At 47.7% G+C, this 25,278-nt stretch overlaps 1 protein-coding gene across 2 annotated transcripts in view; it reads left to right on the forward strand.

Annotated features, from left to right (window-relative positions):
- The window catches only part of LOC147688813 (ATP-binding cassette sub-family B member 5-like), a 973,135-nt gene that overhangs the window by 692,844 nt on the left and 255,013 nt on the right, over positions 1–25,278 (forward strand). For both annotated transcript variants that reach the window (XM_086941722.1, XM_086941721.1), the window contains 2 exons: positions 633–773; positions 23,708–23,851. In XM_086941722.1, coding sequence (XP_086797848.1) covers positions 633–773; positions 23,708–23,851 — 285 coding nt within the window. The remainder of the gene's footprint in view (positions 1–632; positions 774–23,707; positions 23,852–25,278) is intronic.

Genomic DNA, 25,278 nt, shown 5'->3' on the forward strand with positions numbered 1-25,278 from the left:
CATGATGGATCAATGGCGGCTCTAGTCGATTCACATAGAATAGAGAAATAGCAGTGGTGTGTCACTTTTCAGTTCTTAACAATTCCACTTTGGAAGGAAATCAACACTATGGCAACTGGGATGAGCGATAGCCTACTCTACAGAGAGATTCAGTGTTGAGTTTTTTTCCCCTAGTTTCAAAATGGATATTGAAAAGAAGTGGTAAGAAGCAGTGGTGTATACCAGAGCTATGCAGGGGAAGGTGGAGTGGATGACTCACTGAAGAGAAGGAGGGGATATGCAAATTGCAAGTAAAGACTCTTCATCAGTATTCGTCTTTGAGAAGTGTTCCTCCACCTACAGGCGTGCTTGTTGCGTTACTTGATTTGATGCTATATGTTTCATGTCTGGGTTATAAAACTGAACTTCATATTATTTTTCTCAATATCTTAACCTCCTCTATATTTCATGAAATCAACAATCACCTAGTAAACAAAGATTAAATATTTGTTTTGATTTGATTGAGAAATTTATGTAGTGCTCGAATTCCCAAGGGCGTCCATGCGCTGAATATTCAAGTGTGTGTGTTAGATTCAAAAGAATGCCTCAATTTAATGCTTACCAATAGTTGCCTTCTTCATTTTTATGTTCAGACTTTAAATGCAGCAGACGGCACTGAAGTGCCATCACCAGTAACTGAAGATGTGCCTACTTTAAATGGTTTTCTTGCCAAAAGAGGAAGCATAAAGTATGTGTTGCCAGACGAGGATGAAGCTAACGCCAAAGATGATCAGGTAACAGTGTGCATGTGTTTCTTCGCAGTGTATTGCTGTGATTTTTCGTCAGTTTGTAGTGCAAGTGCATTTTTGGAGCTATGGCCTACAAAGTGATGCCATTCTGATTGTTACTTCTAAGCACAGATTCATCCCCTTGCGAACATCCACAGCCTCCAGGTTGAATCTGGAGACTTTTTTCTCAGCAATTCAATCAATCAATCAATCAATCAGAGTACTTGTAAAGCGCGCTGCTCACCCATGAGGGTCTCAAGCTGCTGAGGGGGGGCGCTACTGCTCGAAGAGCCAGGTCTTGAGGAGTCTTCTGTAGGCGAGTAGGTCTTGGCTCTGCCGTAGGTGGGCAGGGAGGGTGTTCCAGGTCGTTCGTTGGATGAGGGGGACAGCGGCGAGGGCGAGGCTGGCGGAGCGGAGCTGGCGGGTGGGAGTGTAGAAGCTGAGTCTGCTGTTCAGGTAGGTTGGTCCGGTGTTGTGGAGTGCTTTGTGTACGTTGGTGAGGAGCTTGAAGGTGATCCTCTTGTTGACGGGGAGCCAGTGTAGGTCTCTCAGGTAGGGGGCGATGTGGCTGTGGCCGGGGACGTTGAGGATCAGACGGGCGGAGGCGTTTTTGATGCGTTGTGGTCGTCGTAGGTGTTTGGCTGGGATTCCTGCGTAGAGTGCATTGCCGTAGTCCAATCTGCTGCTGACGAGGGCCTGTGCTACCGTTCTTCTTGTTTCAGTCGGGAGGGATCCACTTGTAGATCCTGTGCAGCATGCGGAGGGTGTTATAGCAGGAGGAGGAGACGGCGTTGACCTGTTTGGACATGGAGAGGGAGGAGTCGAAGATGAATCCTAGGTTCCATGCATGGTCAGTAGGATTCAGTGCTGGTCCCAGTGTGGTCGGCCACCAGGAGTCGTCCCAGGCTGAGGGGGTGGGTCCGTGGATAAGGACCTCCGTCTTGTCCGAGTTCAGTTTCAGGCGGCTGCTTCCCATCCAGTCGGCGACAGCCTTCATTCCCTCGTGGAGGTTGGTTTTGGCAGTGTGTGTGTCCTTGGTGAGGGAGAGGATGAACTTGGTGTCGTCGGCGTAGGAGATGATGTTGAGGTCGTGGTGACGGGCCACTTGTGCGAGGGGGGCCATATAGACGCTGAACAGAGTCGGGCTGAAGGATGAGCCCTGGGGGACGCCGCAGATGATGTTGGTGGCTTCGGATCGGAAGGGTGGGAGGCGGATACTCAGGGTTCTGCCGGAGAGGAAGGCCATGGTCCAGTCGAGGGCCTTCTCTTGGATTCCGGCTTCTTGGAGGTGTGTCTTTAGGGTGCGATGGCAGACCCTGTCGAAGCCTGCTGACAGGTCCAGGAGGATGAGGGCTGATGTTTCGCCGTTGTCTAGTTGGCACCTGATGTTGTCTGTGGCAGCGATGAGGGCTGTCTCGGTGCTGTGGTTTCGTCTGAATCCGGAATGGGACGGGTCCAAGATGTTGGTGTCTTCGAGGTGGCGGGCCAATTGTATATTGACTATTTTCTCGATGACCTTCGCCGGGAACGGGAGCAGGGAGATGTGCCAAAAGTTCTTGAGGTCCTTGGGGTCTGCCTTGGGCTTCTTGAGGAGGGTGTTGATTTCGGCATGCTTCCAGCTTTCCGGGAATGTCACTGTTTCGAAGGAGATGTTGATGACCTTCCGTAGTTGGGGGTGCGATGGCTGAGTCTGTTTTGTTGAATACGTGGTGTGGGCACGGGTCTGACGAAGATCCTGAGTGGATAGAGTTCATGACCTTGCGTGTCTCGTCGTCGTTGACGTTGGACCAGGAGGTCAGGTGGTTGGTGCTGGTGGTGTTCGCAGGGGCGGTGGAGTCTGGTGTAGTCAGGGCGGTCGTGGTGTTGAAGCTGTCGTGCATGTCAGCGATCTTGTGGTGGAAGAAGGTGGCCAGTGAGTCGCACAGTTCTTGTGAGGGCGGGATGTCGTTGGCGTTGGCGCTGGGGTTGGAGAGTTCCTTTACGATGCTGAAGAGCTCTTTGCTGTTGTGTGTGTTGTCATCCAGGCGGTCTTTGAAGGAGGATCTCTTGGCTAGTCTGATGAGGTGGTGATGTCTGCGGGTGGCGACCTTGTGGGCTACGTGGCTGTGTGTGTTCGTGGAGCCATTTCTTCTCCAGTTTCCGGCACGCACGTTTGGAGGTCTGGAGCTTGTTAGTGAACCAGGTGGCTTTCTTGCTGGCGTGGTTGTTGGAGGGTTTCTTGAGTCGGGCGAGGGTGTTGGCGCAGTCGTCGATCCACTGTCTGAGGGTGCGGGCTGCAGCATCTGGGTTGGTGGGGTCGGTGGGTGGGTTCTGGGTGAGGGTGGTGATTAGCTGGTCTTTGGTGACTTTGCTCCAGCAGCGGCGAGGCAGCTGTTGGGTGCGGTGGTTCGTGGTTAGTTTTTTGAAGGTGAAATGGATGCAGCGGTGGTCAGTCCAGTGGAGTTCAGTGGTGTGGTTGAAGATGACCAGGGTGCTTGTGGAGAAGATGTGGTCCAGCGTGTGGCCGGCGGCGTCGGTGGGTGCGGTGACGAGTTGTCTGAGGCCGAGGTTGGCGAGGTTGTCGATCAGGGTGGCGGAGTTGGTGTTGTTGTTCTTCTCGAGGTGGAAGTTCAGGTCCCCGCGGAGGATGTAGTCCATGGAGGCGAGTGCGTGAGTGCTGGCGAGGTCGGCGATGGAGTCGCTGAACTGAGCCCGGCGTCCGGGGAGTCTGTAGACAAGTGTTCCTCTAAGGGTGGTGTTGGGGTCGGTGTGGATCCGGAAGTGCAGTTGTTTGGTGGTGTTGAGGGTATCGTCTGCATGGGTGGCGACCTTGAGGGTGGACTTGTGGATGATGGCTATTCCTCCTCCGATTCCATTGGCGCGATCCCAGCGGGTGATCTTGTAGCTGTCCGGGATGGCTATGGCGATGTCGGGCGCCGAGGAGTCGTTCCACCAGGTCTCGGTCAGGAAGGCCACGTCTGGGGCGGAGGTGTTGAGCAGATCTTAGAGCCTGACGGCGTGTTTGCGTGCGGAGCGTGTGTTGAAGAGTAAGCTGCGGAGGTGGTTGGGTCCAGTCCTTGGAGGTTTGGTGGCTCTGTTGCAGGTGAAACTGCAGGTGCGGCGGAAGAAGGGTCCGTGGGTCTGTTTCAGGGCAGCCTGGAAGCAGGTGTGGTTTCGGCCGGTGTTGAGTGCTTGGAGAGTGCTGGCATCTTAGCGGAGTCTGGTGTTGTGGCGTTCGCGGGGTCCAGAGGTTCTGGCGCTGGGCGTGGTACAGGCGCGGGCGGGCTCAGACGGGTTTGCCTTAGGTGCGCCAGCGGCGCGGCCACGCATCGTCCAGCGTATATGGGGAGGTGGGAGGCAACAGCAGCGGGGAGACGGGAGCCGGGAGTGGGCAGGGGGCAGGGCTCAAGAGGGGAAAAAGGGTGGTACAGAAGGCAAAAGGGCACAGAGGGGGGAAAAAGAACGAGTGGCATAGAGCACAAAAACGGGGCACACAGGCAAAAGGGGCACAAAAGGGGGGGAAGACGAGTGGCACAGAGCAAAAAAACGGGGCACACAGGCAAAAGGGGCACAAAAGGTGGGGAAAAACGAGTGACGCAGAGCACAAAAACGGGGCACCCAGGCAAAAGGGGCACAAAGGGGGAGAAAAAACGAGTGGCACAGAGCACAAAAACCAGGCACACAGGCAAAAAGGGCACAAGGGGGGAAAAAACGAGTGGCGATGTGCTCTGTGGGGTCACAGAGAGGGGGAGCAGTGGCACAAAAGCCAAGGACACTTACCAGCTAGTCGGCGGTGGCAGCAGGGGCACACAGTCGGAGCTGCATGGAGGGGGAGCGACCTACCAGGAGTGTCAGGGGTCCGCAATTCTGCTGTACAGCTCCGTGTCTGGTTCATCCTGCTCCAGATGTGATGTTGGGCCACACAGAAATGTTACTTATGTGCGTTGATGCCGTGTACTTCCTGTCCATGCCTTCTGATGTGGACCGGAGCTCTCTCTCCGGGTCTCTCATGTTTTTTCAACACTGTTTCCAGTACGCAGGTATGTTACCTCCCACGACGATTGGTTTTAAATCTTGCACAGATGACCACAAACAAATGTCTGAGATGGACTCACACGAGGTCTGTCTTCGGTGTCTTGGGTTCTGGCATGACTCAAAATTGCACGGTGACTATGCTCCAAAGAGTCTTAATGCCACCTGAGACCATAAGGCAAAGGTCTACATCACTGAGCATTGCAAGCCACAGTCCCAGTCGAGGGGGCAAATGCATTGTTATTTCTGAGTCTGTTCCTGAGAGACGTTGCCAATCCCACTTAAATTCTTCAGGTAAGTCTAAATCAAAGAAAAACATTAAAAAGTCAAAAGGGGCTTTCTTTCTTTCCACCACTCTTCTGAAAATAATGCACATAGATGCCAGGGTCCCCCTCTATCTTGATCTACTACGGAACCCATTCCAGAGTTAGTCCCGATGCAGACCAAGTTTCCAGGCCCATCAGTGATGCTCTCAAAGAGGCCAAGTTGTGGATTTTTGGTACCCTACCAGATCTGTCTTGTGAACCCTCGGGCCCCTATTAACACCTTAGCTGCTTTGGAACGTCCAGCTCCAGTGCTGAACGTTCCATTGCGCAGGTACAGTTGGAACGTCCAACGGCCGACGGCAGCACTCCCGAGGTAGTGGTGCCGTCGGCCGCTGGACGGGCGCAGCGCTTAAGGGGTTAATCCGAGGAGGCCTCCAGTCATGTTACCACCAAGGGATCAGTTACAGACTGTGCCTCTTGACCCAGTGTCGGGTCGGCCCCAACTCCGGAGTCAATGCTGTCTACTCATATAGTGTATAGACCCATTTTGGCACCTCATGCATCAGTGTTGACACCAATTCCACCAGTGCCGGTGGAAGAATCTATTGACTTCTCGGTCGAAAAGAGAATTCCATGCGGCCTTGATGGAAGTTGAACCCATCCCAACATCAACCTAAATAGGAATCAGAGGGAATGCTTCAGGTGCCTCAATGGTTCTAAGACCTGGAGCCCCACAACAATGATGACAGCAATGGCAATTCACAGCTATAGGATGAGGAGAATTTATTTCTGAGCCTCCAGGAGGCCAGGGTCTAGACACTTCTCCTGACTCTAGTCTTAACTCTACACCTGTCTCCTCAGAGGATTCAAAATCTTTTGCTGTTGTCATCAGCTGGGCAGCAGAAGTCCTTGACCTCCAGCTGCCTTCAATGCAAGTAACAACAAATGTTCCCACAGAGGTCCTGCGGCAAAGGGCAGACCCCCTCAGTTCCACTCCTCCCATTCAGTGAAGCCCTCATTGAAAATCTCATGGGCACTTGGACGAAATCAGGGCCTTTCCCACCAGTCAATAGATAATTTGCCATACAGTACCGGCCAGCTGCAAGAGACCCTTCTTTTCATCTACAGAACCCAACAAGTGGAGAATCTAGTTGTTCAAGCCTCCACTAGCAGGCTAAACCCAAATGCATTTCCCACTACCCTCCAGACAGAGAGATTAAATTCATGGAGGCATTTGGAAAATAGATTTTCTCCTCTGCCGCTCTTGCCTTCAGGTCTGTCAATTCAAGTTGCCTCCTGGGGCATTATTTAGATGCATCGGGGAACATGCCTTTCGGGCTCGCCTCACATAGCCGTCAACCACCTCCAGGTGATAGCCAGCCTGTTATCATCTCCAGTATTCTTGATTAATGTGCTGAAGTCACACCTGACGGCTTCACAGAGGCTCCCCTTCATTGGAGCCATTTGGCTATTCTGAGCCTTCCCTCCTCCTCAACAAATCCAGGATATCCGCGCTATGATCCTTAAAGCTTCACTCACCCACCTGGCTTCTCCAGAAACGAGCGACAGAAACCCCCTAAACAGCGCATCTCGCTGCAACGAATACTTGGCAAAATCTCTTGCCTGCCGCCATTGACGGCGACGTCACGAGGCCACGCCTACCCTAGGCCACACCCCCCCCTTTTCCTGATATGTGCCAGTATAGGAAGCGCAGCGGACGAGCGCAGCGGGAGCGCCGTTTGCGCGCCGAAGGCGCGCCTAAGGCAAGCCCGTCTGCGCCCGTCATCGCCAAGACATCGCCTCTCGCCAGACCCCCTGGCCATACTCCGTCACCGCCCCTTGCCTATGACAGTGAGACACTCCATAGCTGGAACCCCGGAAGAACTTGCGCTAACATTACAGGTAAGCCCGGCATCACCAGCCTACAATGCCAAACCTGCAATTTCTCTACTACTAAACCCCATGCCATTCGACAGCTCGTAGGTCCGGACAAAACCACCTCCATCACGATACTTCACCTCAATGTAAGATCATTAGCCAAACACCACCTTGAGGTCAATACCCTAATCCTGGATGAAAATCCAGATATCCTTTTCCTCTGTGAAACATGGCTTCGCGATGGCACTTCCACCATTCCCAACCTTATGCTACCAGACGACTACTTAATGTCGGCCATCAACAGAGAGGGAAGAGGAGGCGGTCTCGCTATAATCTACAAAAAAACACTCTCCTGTTCCTTTGTCAAGGAAGATCTGTCAGATTCCGAAAGCGCCCTCTTCAAAATCACCATAAATCCTAACTTCAGCGTATCGGGTCTCTACATCTACCGCCCACCTGGCCCCTCTTCAAAATTCATCGAGGCCCTCCTTGAATCAACAACCTCTCTAATAACTAAAAGCCCCAACTTTACTATTCTGGGAGACCTTAATCTTCATTTCGATCTACTGAATGACCCTACGATCAAAACACTCCTTGCAGACCTCTCCGCGCTGCAACTCAACCCCCTCATTTCCACTCCAACTCACCTAGCTGGCCACATCCTAGACCCAGTTTTTTCAAACTTAGAAGAACTCATCTCAGAGCCACCCCTTCCTATGGGATGGACAGACCACTCCCTTATTAAAATGGCCATTTCGGTCAATAAAAGCAGGCTCAATACGGCATCGATCAGCCGCCTAAAAAGACCATGGCATAAACTGTCCCAAGAGGACTTTCACAAAACCCTAGGGGATTTTCACCTCGACAACAACTCTGACATTAACGCCAACTACAGCACGTTTCATGAGTGGATTACGGGTGGACTAGACAATCTCATCCCAGCAAAATGGACAAAAAGTCGTAACTCTCCATCCAACCCCTGGTACATCGACACACTCAAAAATCTACGGAAAGAGTGCAAAAAGGCAGAACGCCTCTGGCGTAGGGAATATAACAAAGAAGACAAAGCTAAATACCTTCTGTTACAGAAAACTTATCACAAAGCCATTCGTGCTGCACGGACCGCTTTCTATGCCGACAAAATCGAATCTAGTCCCACTCCCGCTAAAGAAATTTTCAAACTGGTACAAGAACTGCAGAGCAGCAAAACACCCCTCCCCACCATTTCCTCCGAGCAACAATGTGAAGAACTTGCCAGGTTCTTCGTTGACAAGGTACGGAAAATCTACACCTCCTTCCCTCAGCACACCCCTAGTACCATCAGCAATCCTTCTGCTTCTCCCAGCTACTCGACCTTGACCTGCATCCCAGAAATCTCCAAAGACATCCTCATCAGACTATGCAACAAAGTCAAATCTGGCTCCCCCGCAGACCCCATGCGCCCGGCTCAATTCCTGGAGTCACTCGACTTCTTCCTACCAGCGCTAACCGCCATCCTGAACCTCTCCTTCACTTCAGCGTGTGTACCATCTGTCTGGAAGCAAGCGTGGGTTTCGCCTATCATCAAGAAACCCACCCTAGATCCATCTAAACCGGAGAATTTTCGTCCAATCTCCCTGCTCCCATGGCTATCCAAACTCGCTGAAGCGCATGTTAACAGCACTCTATCCCAGCATATGGTCAAAAACAACATTCTGGACCCATCACAAAATGGGTTCAGACCAGGCCATAGCACTGAGTCTGCTCTATTAGCCACCACAGAGCACCTCCGAACGATCTTAGATGCCGGTCAAAGTGCTGCGCTGATCCTTCTGGATCTCAGCGCGGCATTTGACACGGTATCCCATGTCATCCTTCTTAAACGTCTGGAGACCTTTGGAGTAACTGGTCATGCCTTGGAGTGGCTCAGATCCTTTCTCGAGAACAGGTCTTTTCGAGTTTCTGCCCCCCCCTTTCTATCTAAGCCCCACCCTATTGAACAGGGAGTCCCGCAGGGCTCTGCGTTAAGCCCCTCTCTTTTTAATCTTTATGTTCAGCCTCTGGCGGCAGTGGCCAAAGAATGGGGCTTGACATTAGTATCGTACGCTGACGATACACAACTGGCCATCGCTCTTTCAGATGGTCCTTCCAACTACTCCTCTAATTTCAAAAACGGACTCTCTGCGGTCGCCCAATGGATGACTACGAACTGTTTACAACTTAACGGCGAAAAAACAGAGGTGCTTCTCCTTGGCAAAAACACCAGCCTTTGGAATGAGCACTGGTGGCCGTCCTCCCTTGGTACCATCCCTCCCCCCAAGACCCTAGTGAAAAACTTAGGTGTCTGGATGGACGACTCACTCAACTTTCGAGCCCACACCAAAAAAGTTGCCGGCACCTGCATTGGCCTATTGAGAAGCCTCAGCTACATACTAGGCTTCTTCGACGCAAAGACCCGCCAACTCATCATCCAAGCCACCATCCTCTCGCGTCTAGACTATGCCAATGTGCTCCTTCTTGGTGCCAATAAATGTGAGTTAGCACGACTCCAACGCGTACAGAACTCTGCGGCTAGAACTTTGGTCGGCCTTCCCCGCAGATGCTCAGCCAGAGCGACCATCAGAAAACTGCACTGGCTCCCTGTAGACTCCAGAATCAAGTTCAAGACCCTCATCATGACCTTCAAAATCCTCAAACTCAACACCCCCCCTCTGCTTCAACCCCTTCTTACTCCCTATGCGCCGTCACGGAACCTAAGATCGTCCAATCAAAACCTTCTATGCGTCCCACGCATAAAACTCTGCCGCATGGGTGGCCGCTCCTTTAGGTTCCTGGGAGCCAAGATGTGGAATGAATTACCACATCACATTCGCCTGATAGACAACCTATCAGCTTTCCGGAAAGCAGTGAAAACTTTTCTATTCCCTTGCCTATAATCCTTCCTCTGTCCATGGACTCTCCACGATCAGGAGCAGATCCGGGTTCCAGCGCCGGGACGCCTCATTGCTGGGGCAGCTGTAGCGCTTTACCAAAACAATAAGATAAGATAAGATAAGATAAGATGTTTCAACTTTTGACCTGGGTCTCAGTGAGAGCAGCTCCGAGATTTCTCTTGGCATTGTGCATCCTGGTGGTCCACACCAGGTGGCACATTCAGGCTTTGCAGTGGAATCTGAAGTCTCAGTGGACTCAGCGATGCGGGAATTTATCAGGGTTTATCCAGCATTGGAGGAGACTGTGATTGGTCTGAAGTGGTATTCCACCAAACAAGACGGTTCAGGTGAAAAGGAACACAATTAACATTTAAACACTAAACCTTAAAGTGAAAAAAACTAACTAAAAAAGAAGAAGCCTATATACACACATTGACGAATTATCAAAGTCAATTATAATTTATTCTATAATTATTTTTCATAAAAATTCAAAAAGGGAAAAAAACATAACGCTCAAAGTTGGCAGCTACAAAAGCAAACATTCCATATGCCAAACTAGTGGCTAACAGACAAACATTATCAATACAAAAAGGAACAACAAAGACAAAATGATGTGTCCTTAATGAATTATGGCCACATAAAGCGTCAACGGCGTTTCAACAACAGTTAAAACTACGTGGTCATCTTCAGGACAGATCATTTCTGAGCGTACAATTCCTGTATGATAAAAACAAAGACTAAATAACATATCAAGAGGTAGGCTTCTTCAAAGGAAAAGACTAGGGAAAGGGTTCGCCCAGTGAGGGTTGAAAAGACAGAAAAGAGCCAGCACCACACCGCTTGTGATTACATAAACCTCACACCCGAATCAATAAGAAAGAATAAAAAATGACCTAATTCCACAGCCGGCCTATCAAAAATGATTTGGCATGAAGGTCGAAATTCCACCTATGAAAGGACATAAGTGTATACTTAGTACCTATTCAGGGGGCTGCCAAAATTAAAATCAATTCCTACAATAATAAAATCCACTTACTCCAACAACTGCAGGTTTACAACCATCCAATGTTTAAGGTCCAATAAATTCACTAGAAAGCTTCAATGGCAGGAACTCAATACTGCGTTTTTTATTTGTTCGTGTCGGTCTGCTCCATAAATCAGCTAGAAAAAGGGGGATGTAATGGCTTCTATTAATGCCTTATATCATATTCTTGCCCAAGTACTAACACAGCGCTAAATGCTCGTACTTTAACCCCTCCCATGCTTGTGACGGAACCGCTCCGTCACAAGCCACGGGTGAGCTGTGCTTGTGACGGAACGGTTCCGTCACGGCCCGCTCACCGCGCCTGCGCGGCGCTGATTTCGCGCCTGCGCTGACGCTTTAATGGGCGGGCGGGTTCGTGACGGAACCGTTCCGTCACAAGCACAGCTCGCCCGCGAGCCGTGACGGAGCGGTTCCGTCACTAGAATGGAGCCGCCGCGCGGGTGCCCCACCCCCTTAGCGCTACGTCGGAATAGCCGCCGCAGCGAAGGGGTTAATTAACAGCCATCCTGTTTCCCTAGTGTGTGTTCTAGCATGTAACTAACAATCCCAGCGTGAAAAATCACACTCTTCAGCATAATAGCAATTAATAATGCCATTTAAAACAATCGAAAGGCACCAAATGCAACTCAAGAAGATTATAAACCCAAACAATATGTGCCTGGGTATATGTAGCAAATACTCGTACAATCATCTGTTGTCCAAAGCTTCTCTAAACATGTTTTACAGATTGCATCTTCGTGCAGCTCGTAATATGAGCGTGAACAGTCACACGCTTCAGAGTGTGGACACTAATGGTGCCGTCTATATCACTCAACAAATCCCCGAAAGAACTCAGGAGGATTATAAGACCCGACAACGTATGCCTGTTTCTCGGGCAGTTAGTAACATGGAGGGTATCTCAAACACCCCATGTTTACCATTTACATTATCGTCATTTAAAAAATGGCTTACAGCTATACTCGAGTCATTTTCCCAATTTGTGCACTCTTAACACGTATTAGTATTCGCTTACCAGCCGAAATAACTGACCGGCATCCACATGTCCACAGTTCCGGAACCGAGGCAGCCTCTCTGACAATGTATCCACCTTTTTACAGTTATCTGGTGAGCCATATCTGTTGAAATCACCTGCTGTGATGTTTTTTATAATAGGACTGATCCATATAGTTCCTCCAAGACCTATGTCATACCCTAATGGGATCTGTATTTCGTTGGCACTTTTCTGATACCCACCTCATTCGAGCCAGAGCACTATTGTGCTTTAAGATTTCTGACCTTGAAGGCCGTGGCCTAGATGTTTCAAGCCATTTGCGTTCGCAAAGGCCCAAATTCGCAGAATTCCGGCGTTTGCGAATTGTAAGCGGTCTTTTTGCATGTTTTGGCATGCATCAAAAAATCGCAAAATAAGGAATCGCAAAAATTTGAGATTCCTAATTTTGCTATAGCATTTAAGGAATCGCAATTTTGCGATTCCTTAAATGCTATGTATGTAGCATTTTCCAATTGCGAATTTTGGTTAAGAAATCGCAAATTACCACCAATTGTAGTTGATGGTAAGTTGCGAATTCTTTTAAAAATGCACAATTTGGCATTTTTGAAGATGGCATGTGACGCACATACATGCCCATAGGGCATGTATGTGCGCCATATTCACACACATGTTTATTTCAGGGGTGCAGCAGGGTGTCCTTGAGACACCCCTGCACCCTTGAAATTATTCTCATTTTGCGATTAGCAAATTGCGAATCGCAAATTGAGATGTATTTCACAATCATTCCTATGGGCCTCCAGGCCCATAGGAATGAATGGGAAATTATTCCTTATTTGTGAATTCGCAAACTGCGAATTCGCAAATACGGAAGATTAAGAAGTCGCTAAAAAATAGCGATTTTTTACATACATCCCTTTTTGCGATTTCTAAATAGCGATTCCTTAAAAATCGCTATTTAGGAATCGCAAAGGGGAATGTTGATACATCTACCCCAGTATTCCTTAAAACAAGCATGTCAGCTTATTGCATGAGTGAGCTACAAGCGCTGTCTGTCTATTAACTGTATGCTACCTTCTTCCTGGACAAGCTAGTGCTTAGGACATAGGGCGGCTTAATCCCAAAGGTTGTCATGCCTTTGCAGATCAGGCAGTCTATCACCTTGCAGATGTTCTTTGTCCAACCTCATCCATCCAAGGAGAAAGAAAGACTCCATTGCTTAGAACCTAAGAGAGCTCTGAGTGTCTACACTGATCACACCAGGGATCATCATGTGGATGATAATTTCTTTGTTGGCTTTTCTGCGACAAAGAAGGGTAAGGCAGTGCAGAACTGGACCAGCTCCAGATGGATTGTCCTTCTGCTATGGACTGGGCAAAAAAAAGTTGCTGGAAGTCCTGCAGGTTCATTTACCTGAGCCAAGTCCATGGAGTTACTGTCATGGACATCTGTCAGGCTGTGATACGGTAGTCTTGATACTCACGCCCTGCAAGAGCAAGGGAATTGGGGAGAACATTTTTCCAGATCTTATCTGACACCTGGAATGTTCACAGGGTTAAGAATCTGTGCATAGATAGAGTACCCACCAGAAAGAGCGTTACTGAAGGTAAATAACTTTTTTTTCAAGGCTAACATGAGAATATCAAGAACTGTTTTAGAAACTGCTGTAGTAAACATGTGACAGATGCTGTCATATATTCACCTATAATTGGGAATGTGTAGCACAATGTGATTTCAGTGTTTTGTACAGCTGTTGTGTTTTGAAAAGGGAGCAGTGTCATTCAGCCAGCCACAAGACATATTTTTTCCAATAGTTCTTCTGTATTTATATTACCTCTAAATCAGTGTTATTTATTGCATGACAGGCCTGTACTTAATGATATTGCTCTGCTTCTGGTCTTGCAAAGCTGCTCGTTGGTATATGACTGTATTCAGCATATGGCAAAGGTTGTACATCCAAGACTGTAAAGGCTTTATAATGGGACTGCCTAGGCGTCTTATGTTTGGGGGGCACCAGAACATATGATGAATGTTCCATCACATGTGTGGGTCTTTACCTGGTACCAGTGCACAGACATATGCACAGAACATGGCGTTGCAAGAACTTGGACTGGAAATAATTAAACATTTTTAACATTAAAATAATAAAATAAAGACTACTACAATTAAAATGGTCAAAAACAATATCATGTACTTCTGAATTTATGAAAACGATACAAAAGACTTAAAATGATATTCTTACCTTCTATAGTCTGTGCCACAATTCTTTAACATCAGAGTAGTTTTGACATGATATTTGTGTCTCACGAAATTATTGAAATTACATTTTGGCAAAATTCCTCTCCAAATAGGGCAAGATAAGAAAGAGGATCCTAAAGCAAAAAAAGATAGAAATTGGTATTTCCACGGCACACGAAATGATGTTTTTCTGTTTATGAGATCAAAACACAGAAGACAGCACAAGAAGAGTTTATACTACGAGGGAAGCGGAACTACACCCCAGACACTTGGAGAGAAGAACAGAGTCACAATCCCTTTAGGAAGTTGCAGAGGGGCAGAAACATTTCCACACAATGTACCAGGCATGGATTCTTGGAGTGTCTACTGGTCTGTCTTGTGGCCCATACCACAATTCACACCATTGGGAGCACACACCCAGCTGCTTGCTGAATATTGTAATCCCTTTTTTGGTTTCTATCTTTTGTACATCTAAGTTCTAAGGAAGACCAGCCTTCAATTTAGAGAGCTAGAATTTGGGAAACTAAAAAAGGGTGCTATAAATGAGAGAGGGGGATGTTGGAGCAACGTGAGCGATGAACTTAAGACGGGGACATGAATGTGAGGGCAGATACCTGGAAGTGGAGAAGTCAAGATGTGAAAAGAGCTGTGAAATTTTGAGTATGATGAGAACTAGATTTTCTGTTCATAAAAGGGTGCCTCCCAGACCATGGATTTTAATCAATTTCCGAATTAGGAACCTATACCTTGTTCCTATTGTCGTCCATAAATGGATTGTCCCTCTGAAAACATTTCAAAATATATCTTGCTATCCCACACCTTTCAATTCTAAAGACATTTTTCACACAATTGAGACTGATTGCAGTTTGTCTTTTTACATCTTAGAATTAAATACACTTTTTGCACACACATAGACATATTAGTTAACAAATTGCACCATCAACACGTAAGGTGACTGTTTTGTACATGCCATGTTGGACTTTGACACTTACAAAACAAATTGGTTAAACAAATATCACATTTAAGGGGACATAAAATGACTCACAATACAATAGCCCAATATTTATCTACAAAACCTATTTACAGACTCTTCACACCTCATTATTTCTTTTTTTTAACTTCTTTTTATTGAACAGTGGTCAGCATTCACAAACATGTTCATAATAATAAATTGGGTTACATGCGTTTCCAGTGGCATACATATTCTGCTATACGAAGACATGATGTAAAATCAACAGTCCCTTTGGAGTCCACCTATCCTGACCCCCTGTCTCGGCAACCTCCCCACCTAACTATTCATGCCCCCTCCGAACCGCCTGTAATCTCCTCATCGCTGCCAGATTATCTCCCATTTCTTGGGGCATCCCCTGCATTAATTAATTGTCCTTTCCGCCGCACAGCACCAATCCATGTCCTTTTTTCACTGAGAGACTTTTGTCGGCTGAGTTGCTCCCCATGCCCTTGCAATATTCCTCTTAGCGACCATTGCAGCCACCAGTAACCAGATGCTCTGATAATTAGGCCAATTCTGCTCCCTCGACACACACAATATATGCCACCTGGCATCCATGGGGTCTTCTTGCTCTAACGCTTCGGACATAATCCGAACCACTTTCTTCCAGTAATTCTGTATGATCGGGCAGTCCCATAGGATGTGAAAAACAAATCCCATCTGAGTACCCCCCCTCTGACACTCCTCGGGTAAAATGCGCCCTAATTTAAACAAGAGTGTGCTGGTATAGTAGGACCTATGCGGTATTCGCAATTGGATTAGTCGGAATCGTGCCCGGATTGCCACCTCTCTGGGACTGTGCACTGCCTCCACCCAATCATCATCCTCTAATAATCCCACCTTGGATTCCCACGCCTCTCGCACCTTGAGTAGTAAGTTCGGTGAGTTGTTGAATTTGTTTTTTACATGTATAGGACAATGGCTTCTCCCAAATTGGGTCCAACAATAACCTGTCTTCTAGTTGACTATACTCAGGGATCTGATCCGCATCCTTAAGGTGGCTGCCTAGCGCATGCTTCAGTTGCAGATATTTATAGTACTCCGTAGGTGCCAACTGGAAATATTTCTGTAGCTCTGCAAACGACAACACTGCCTGTCGCCGCCTCACATCCCCTATGCTGGCAATATCGATTAGTTTCCATTTTGAGAAGCCCTGTAGCCGACCCACCTCCCAAAGCATTCCACTGACCCACAGGGAAGTCTGTTCTGTTCTCTAAGCCCAAGAATTGGTTAACCTTAGTCCATGTGGTCAGCACTATTTGGGTATGTGGGGGCAGTATGTCCTGTTTCTCCCGGCCATATTGTGCCTGCAGATAGCCGCCTGCCCCCATCGCCCAGTGATCAACCCTATATGCTGGGTCATTCCTATCCGTAAAGGCCGAGTCATTAATTACCAAAAGATGCGACGCCTGGTAATACTTTTGAAGGTCAGGGATTGCTAAACCTCCCTCGTACACCCCTTTCTGCAATTTAGCCAGTATAATCCGTGCGCCCCATGTCCCACTGCAAAGTTCTTAACTCATTGTCTACGTCCCTGAAGAATGTATCTGGTATGTGACAGGGGGTGTTTTGTATAACATACAGTATTCGAGGTAGAGACATCATCTTGAAGAGAACTGCTCTTCCCATCAGGGAGATTGGCAGCTTCCTCCAATGTGCGAAGTCACTCCTCAGGTGTTCCAACTGCGGCTTTAGAGTCCCCGCCAGAAATGCTTTGTCAGATGTTTCAATCTGTATGCCCAGGTATTTAAAACTGACTTTAATCTGGAGTTTGGAGTCGGCGCCCAGTTGTGATGGTGGTCCATCCTACAGCATATACAAGAGGGATTTATCCCAATTGATCTGATACCCGGAGTAGCCCTCAAAAAGTTTGAAGATCTGGAGTAACCGGTTAATTGTAAAGCGTGGTCTCATTGCGTACACGAGGACATCGTCCGCATATAACAATATTCCTTCCTCCCTCTGGTCGCCCCCATGAATACCCGATATTATCGGATCCCCTCTAACCCACGCCGTCAGGGGCTCGAGCGCCTGCGCAAACAAAGGGGCACCCTTGTCTTGTGCCTTTCTGTACAGTAAAGGAGCAGGACACCGAGCTATTAACGCGGACCCTCGCCATGGGTTGCATACATCACGTCTTGATCCATGAGATGAACTGGGGGCCGAAGCTGAACCTCTTCAAGCCCTCAAACTGATAGTTCCATTCAATACTGTCAAACGCCATGCAGGCATCGAGTGACAGAAGTGCCGCCGCCACCCCTGGGTCGGTCCTTACCATATTCATTACCCCATATACTTGACGCAAATTGAGTCTGGTACTTCGATGGGGCATAAAGCCCGACTGACCTGGGTGCATCAAAGTCATAATGGCCACCAAAAGTCTATTCACCAAAACCTTAGCCAAAATTTTAACTTCTGTATTTAACAAAGAGATCACCTATACAAATCGCACTGACTGACGGTTTACTGGCTTTGGGTATTACCACTATAGTTGCTGTACGTTGGTCAATTGGTAGCGAACCACGGTCTCTCGCCTCATTAAACATGGCTAATAGGTATCATCGCTGCCAGATTATCTCCCATTTCTTGGGGCATCCCCTGCATTCATAGATTGTCCTTTCCGCCACACAGCACCAATCATGTCCTTTTTTCAATGAGAGACTTTTGTCGGCTGAGTTGCTCCCCATGCCCTTGCAATATTCCTCTTAGCGACCATTGCAGCCACCAGTAACCAGATGCTCTGATAATTAGGCCAATTCTGCTCCCTCGACACACACAATATATGCCACCTGGCATCCATGGGGACTTCTTGCTCTAACGCTTCGGACATAATCCAAACCACTTTCTTCCAGTAATTCTGTATGATCGGGCAGTCCCATAGGATGTGAAAAAAAAATCCCATCTGAGTCCCCCCCCCCTCTGACACTCCTCGGGTAAAATGTGCCCTAATTTAAACAAGAGTGTGCTGGTATAGTAGGACCTATGCGGTATTCGCAATTGGATTAGTCGGAATCGTGCCCGGATTGCCACCTCTCTGGGACTGTGCACTGCCTCCACCCAATCATCATCCTCTAATAATCCCACCTTGGATTCACACGCCTCTCGCACCTTGAGTAGTAAGTCCGGTGAGTTGTTGAATTTTTTTTTTAAATGTATAGGACAATGGCTTCTCCCAAATTGGGTCCAACAATAACCTGTCTTCTAGTGGACTATACTCAGGGATCTGATCCGCATCCTTAAGGTGGCTGCCTAGCGCATGCTTCAGTTGCAGATATTTATAGTACTCCGTAGGTGCCAACTGGAAATCTTTCTGTAGCTCTGCAAACGACAACACTGCCTGTCGCCGCCTCACATCCCCTATGCTGGCAATATCGATTAGTTTCCATTTTGAGAAGCCCTGTAGCCGACCCACCTCCCAAAGCATTCCACTGACCCACAGGGAAGTCTGTTCTGTTCTCCCAGCCCAAGAATTGGTTAACCTTAGTCCATGTGGTCAGCACTATTTGGGTATGTGGGGGCAGTATGGCCTGTTTCTCCTGGCCATATAGTGCCTGCAGATAGCCGCCTGCCCCCATCGCCCAGTGATCAACCCTATATGCTGGGCCATTCCTATCCGTAAAGGCCGAGTCATTAATTACCAAAAGATGCGTCGCCTAGTAATACTTTTGAAGGTCAGGGATTGCTAAACCTCCCTCGTACACCCCTTTCTGCAATTTAGCCAGTATAATCCGTGCGCCCCATGTCCCACTGCAAAGTTCTTAACTCATTGTCTACGTCCCTGAAGAATGTATCTGGTATGTGACAGGGTGTGTTTTGTATAACATACAGTATTCGAGGTAGAGACATCATCTTGAAAAGAACTGCTCTTCCCATCAGGGATATTGGCAGCTTCCTCCAATGTTTGAAGTCACTCCTCAGGTGTTCCAACTGCGGCTTTAGATTCCCCGCCAGAAATGCTTTGTCAGATGTTTCAATCTGTATGCCCAGGTATTTAAAACTAACTTTAATCTGGAGTTTGGAGTCGGCGCCCAGTTGTGGTGGTGGTCCATCCTACAGCATATACAAGAGGGATTTATCCCAATTGATCTGATACCCGGAGTAGCCCTCAAAAAGTTTGAAGATCTGGAGTAACCGGTTAATTGTAAAGCGTGGTCTCATTGCGTAAAAGAGGACATCGTCGGCATATAACGATATTCTTTCCTCCCTCTGGTCGCCCCTATGAATACCCGATATTATCGGATCCCCTCTAACCCACCCCGCCAGGGGCTCGAGCGCCTGCGCAAACAAAGGGGCACCCTTGTCTTGTGCCCTTCTGTACAGTAAAGGAGCGGGACACCGAGCTATTAACGCGGACCCTTGCCATGGGTTGCATATATCACAGCTTGATCCATGAGATTAACTGGGGGCCGAAGCTGAACCTATTCAAGCCCTCAAACTGATAGTTCCATTCAATACTGTCAAACGCCATGCGGGCATCGAGTGACAGAAGTGCCGCCGCCACCCCTGTGTCGGTCCTTACCATATTCATTACCCCATATAGTTGACGCAAATTGAGTCTGGTACTTCGATGGGGCATAAAGCCCGACTGATCTGGGTGCATCAAAGTCATAATGGCCACCAAAAGCCTATTCACCAAAACCTTAGCCAAAATTTTAACTTCTATATTTAACAATGAGATTGCCTATACAAATCGCACTGACCGCCGGTTTACTGGCTTTGGGTATTACCACTATAGTTGCTGTACGTTGGTCAATTGGTAGCGAACCACGGTCTCTTGCCTCATTAAACATGGCTAATAGGTATGGAGCGATTGTGTTGGCAGTACATTTGAAGAGTTCCACCGTTAGCCCGTTGGGCCCCGGTGCCTTCCCTGCTTGCAGGTCTTGAATGGCCCCCACTATTTCTTCCCTTGTTATCTCCCTGTCTATAGAGTCCCTGTCCTCCTTCGCCATCACTGGTAGATGCATTTCCGCCAAAAATTCACAACAGTCATGGGCCAACCTAACTGTAGTCGATTCATAACGCTCCTCATAGTAGTCAGCAAATACACGTGCTATGGCCTCTCTTGCCGAGTGCCTATTCCCATCTCTGTCCATTATTTACACCACCCAGTTCTGCTCTCTGTCGCGTTTTTCTAACCATGCAATCATTTTATTAGCTTTATCCCCCAAATCATATACTCTTTTCTGCGTTGCCAGGGCAGCCGACCTCGCTGCGTTAGTCGCCATATCCAGTAGTTCACGTCTACGAAGGTCAACTTGGTGCTCCAGCTCCCTATCCTGTCTCCCACTTGCCAAATATAGTGCTTCTAACTCAAGTATGGCCATCTCTAGCTTATCACAATGCAATTTTCTCTCCTTGTTTTCTGCCCCTATACATGCTTGGACGTGCCCTCTCATTACCGGCTTAAACGCTTCCCAGAGAGGGCCAGCCTCTTCCACAGACCCTTAATTCTCCTGAAAGTAAAGTTGCGCTCACTCCTGAGCCCTCTGGGCAATCTCTTCATTCTGAAAAAAACATGCATTCAATCTGGGTGGCAAAGCATATTGGCGGGTCGGCATCTCACCGTTATTTCCACCGGGGAGTGATCTGATATATACCACAGGGTCCAATTCTTGCGTTAGCGAACCACCCCTAGCCCCCTCGATGTGTCAGTATATGATCTATTCGTGAATAACTGGCATGGGCGGCTGAGTAAAAGGTGGACTGTTGTATACCCGGGTCATGTAACCTCCAGAGATCGATCAGCCCAACACCTCATTATTTCTGAGGATCAATTTACAATATCGCAACCATCTGTTGCTGTGACCTAACTGGTGTCCTTAGGGTGATTTAGATTGGGACCCGTTTCTCGGTCCTCTTTCTATTCTGTTTTTCCTTCTACTCTATGGCCCTATAGAGGTCAGAGTTCTACTGGTATTTCGGGGAAGATTCCCGACTTGCTTCTCCCGTTGTGCATAATCGCTGAGCACTGTGTTTTGCAGTAAATGGAAACTCTTGGCCTCAGACTGTTCTAGTGGCGGTATATGGAGCTGCACCCTTTTATGAACCGTTTATATTTATTCCAGCCTCCACAGTCCAGAACTGAACCACGCCCCAATCTAGGAGAACTGGATTTTCGGCAGCTCAATCAAATTGTATCCAGGAAGAGCAAATCACATAATTAGGGTAATGATGCTAGTATTAGCACAGTGGCAGAATATTTGGGGTGAGATTGCGCTATGCTGAACGTTAAATACAGAGTGCATAAAGATATTTAGTCGTACTGGCAGATAACAATAAGCATTGAATATTGGGAGAAGCCAGGGTTTTAAAACTTTTCAGGTGCATAATATTTGACGAATGTATTGACTATTACCCATTTCTCTTTTCCTGGATGGCTGTGCAAAATGCACAAGGATGGGATATAAAAGCATAACGTCTTTATTATTTCCATTTGAAATATGGATCGAATAGAAAATTCCCCCCCCCCCTCCTCCCCCCTCCTACAAATATGTTGAAGGACTTTAGAAAGGTCCGCAATAAAAAAAAGTCTGAAGATATTTTGAGTATTGGTTTGATGATGATGATGTTTACCATGTACTACTTCTAAGAATAACTATTGCTCTCAAAGATATCTTATGTTTGTTGGTGAGTGAGTGTAGGCAAGCATAAGCAAAGCATTATGCCTGGCTTTGGCAAGCTGAACCGCAACCCTGACAAGTACCACGCATAAGGGGTTAGACGAACTCATTTTTGTGCATTTGTCTGTACTAAAATGCGTTAGGCAGGAACTACTAGCAGCTTCTGAGATGTTGCAGGACCTTTGGGGGATATAAAATAAACCAAAGGCGCAGCTGTCTCAAGAAATAATTAGCTCCGCTCGGCCAAGGTGTGAAATTGTTGCTGTGCTGGTTCCGTTTTTACTTTTGCAATTAAGATCCTAGTTCCCGCAATGCATTACAGAAGCAAATTGAGCTGCCCTGCTCAGCCTACTAGTGTGGTGCTCATTAGGAACAGTAGAGCAAGTAGCTCCACACTAAAGCACCAAGAGCTGCAGAACATCAGACTGCCTCCCACGGTCCTGGACCCTATCTGGCCCCAAAACACTCTGGTTCAACCTGGCAGAATGGCAGAATCACAATACATATACATTACATATTCTGTTCAATATTCGTTCAGTCAACATTTGCTGCATGTTGAGACAGTAAGTAAGAACACATGGTCATGTTTATATTCTAAATAGAGTTAGGGCCTAGCCTTGCCAACTTAAAAAAACATGGCGGTTTTTCAAATGCAAATTATTTATGCCATTAAATAGCCATTATTTGTTATATAGCAAATTCCACTAACAAGTTCTAGACCCCTTTTTTAATTTCAGCAAAATAAAATAGGTGTTTCCTTCATGCTAGTGCCCCAATAGAATTGCGCTTAATTGTTGCATCTATGCTAGTTGACTAATATAGACCCCCAAATCAGCTCCATAAAGAAAGTTAAGCTAAGCCCCTTATAGTTAGTGTTATCCCGATTTGGGCAAAACAGGAGTTTTTGCCCAAATCAAAATTAAGACTTTAGCCGCAAACACTGCACATATAGAGTCGTATCACAAAACATGTTCACTGGCACTATTTCATGTTATTGGTGGCAAGTGAAGGCACTTCTTTGCTTACTCCAAACATATTTTACCACCGTATTATGAAAGCAGGATTCTTTCTGTGACTTCAGCGCTGTATCATATGGGAGCGCCAAGTTAAGGCACAGCTTCTGCCACCGTTTTGGGCTGACTTGTTATCTAAAGTAGGTGAAGCTGTAGCAGAGCTATTTCACATTTTGTAATGGGTCCTTATCACAGGAACCTTCAAGCCATATACTGCTTCTGGTGGGAAATATAGCAGCATTTGTTTTCATATTTAGAGCAATCTAGTAAACATAACACAATAATATGCACAAAGAAACACCACATGATTAAAGCATAACAGGGCACATCCAAACAAAACAATAATAACAGAACGTAACTCAACAACCACAATACAGCATCATTAAATCACCTCGCAACACACTGCCAGAAACCTGTTTCAAAATACAGTGGTAAAAAGTGTTTGAGGCAAGCACTTTCGAGGGCGTGAAATAGTGCCGCACTCAAAAATGTTTTGTGGTCTTGCCCACCTTCCCTGATATTTGGCCCCTACACAGTTCACTAGAAAAACCCTGTGAAATATGAAGATGAAAAGTGCCCTAAATGAGGAAAAATGCGAGGACATCTGTGCTCAAACACTGAATTTTGCAAGTAATCTCCCTTGCCAACTTTGAAGCTCCAGATACCATGGGGATGTTGCCATAAATGAAATGTTGTGCCCTGTGGTACTGGTATCTCTCTCTCTGAGGAAATTCCTAGCTGATTTTGCCAGCATACCCCTAATCAGGACCTACGTTTTAAATGATTGCATACCGAGTCGGACCTATTATTGATGCCCAGGGTGAAACTTTCCTCAACACGCCTTTCTTTTTTCATAATTTAAACCCTCGGTTAGTGTTCCTATAGAGTTGTTTCACCCAGCAACGACAGGCACGTACTGATAGAATATAACTGGCTTCCATTTTTCTTTTCTAGGATGATCTTCCAAATGTTTCTTTCTTCAGAATTTTGAGTTTGAACAAATCAGAATGGCCATACATAACCCTGGGCACATTGGCAGCGCTGTTTAATGGTGCAACGCATCCTGTTTTCTGCATTGTTTTTGCAAAGATTATAACGGTAAGTTGAAAGTATGTGTATTTTTTACGATGTGTCACTTGGGGGTGAAATTGGTTGTCAATGCCTGTGATTCTTGGATGGAAAGCCAGGATATTTTTTACTCAACAGGAACAGTAAAGCAGGTAGCTCTACACTAAGCACCAAGAGCTGCAGAACATCAGTCCTCTGACCCTGCTCGCAGGCAGGTCGCTCCACACGCTGCTGCACGGTTCCACCCGACTGTGCCGGCCTCGCTGCCCGTACCCGCATGGAATTGCCTTAACTATGTTGTTGTGTGCCTAATTGTTCACCCTGTGCCCATATTGCTTCTTCATTGTGCCTAATTGCTGTTTCACGCCTGCCTCGCCGCCCGCACCCGCTTTGTTCTGCCTGATTCTGTTCTCCTCTGTTTTTCTGTGCCCAACTTACTCTATACTCTCTCTGTGCCTATTTTGACTATTCTTTTTCGCCAATTTGGTGCCCCTCGCCCGTTTTTCCCGCCACTGTGTCACTGCGGCCCCGCCCCCGCCCTCCCATTCACCGCCCGCTCCCACCTCCCAGCTGCTCCTCCCTCCCACTTCCCCTCATATGGAGGCCGCGCAGCCCGTCTGCGCCTGGACCGCGCCCAGCGCCAGAACCCCTGGCCCTGGCAAACACCACGATGCCCGACTCTGCTCCAACTCCAGCGCCCTCCACTCACTCAATGTCAGACGATCACGCACCAGCTGCCTGGCCACCCCGAAGCGCACCCAAGGACCCCTCTCCTGCCGGATCTGCAGCTTCAACAGCATCCGACCCACCAACCCACCTACCGAAGAACCCAACTTCCTCAGATGCATCCTGCTTAACACCTGCGCCGCCCGCAAACACGCTGTCGAACTCTGGGACCTACTCAACACCAACGCCCCAGACGTCGCCTTCCTGACGGAGACCTTGCTGAACCCCTCCTCAGCACCCGACCACCATAGCCATCCCCGAAGGCTTCAAGATGACCCACAAGAACGGCACCAACGGAGCAGGAGGAGGAATTGCCATCATGCACAGGAACACTCTCAAAATCTCAACATACACCGACCACACCCTCAGCACCGCCAAATACCTGCACTTCCAGATCCACACCAACCCCAACACCACCCTCACAGGACCCCGGGCTCAGTTCAGCAACTCCATCGCTGACTTCATCAGCACACGCGCCCTCGCCTCCAGGGACTACATCCTTCTCGGGGACCTGAACTTCCACCTCGAGAAAAACAACTACTCCAACTCTTCCACCCTGATCGCCAGCCTCGCCAACCTCGGACTTAGACAACTGATCACAACACCCAACCACTCCGCCGGCTACACGCTTGACCCCATCTTTTCTGCAAGCTCCCACGTCTTCTTCAACCGCACCACCGAACTCCACTGGATCAACCAAAGCTGCATATCACAATTTATCAAAATTCCCC

The sequence above is a fragment of the Lissotriton vulgaris genome, chromosome 10 (genome assembly GCF_964263255.1).
Source record: "Lissotriton vulgaris chromosome 10, aLisVul1.2, whole genome shotgun sequence".
Taxonomy (NCBI): domain Eukaryota; kingdom Metazoa; phylum Chordata; class Amphibia; order Caudata; family Salamandridae; genus Lissotriton; species Lissotriton vulgaris.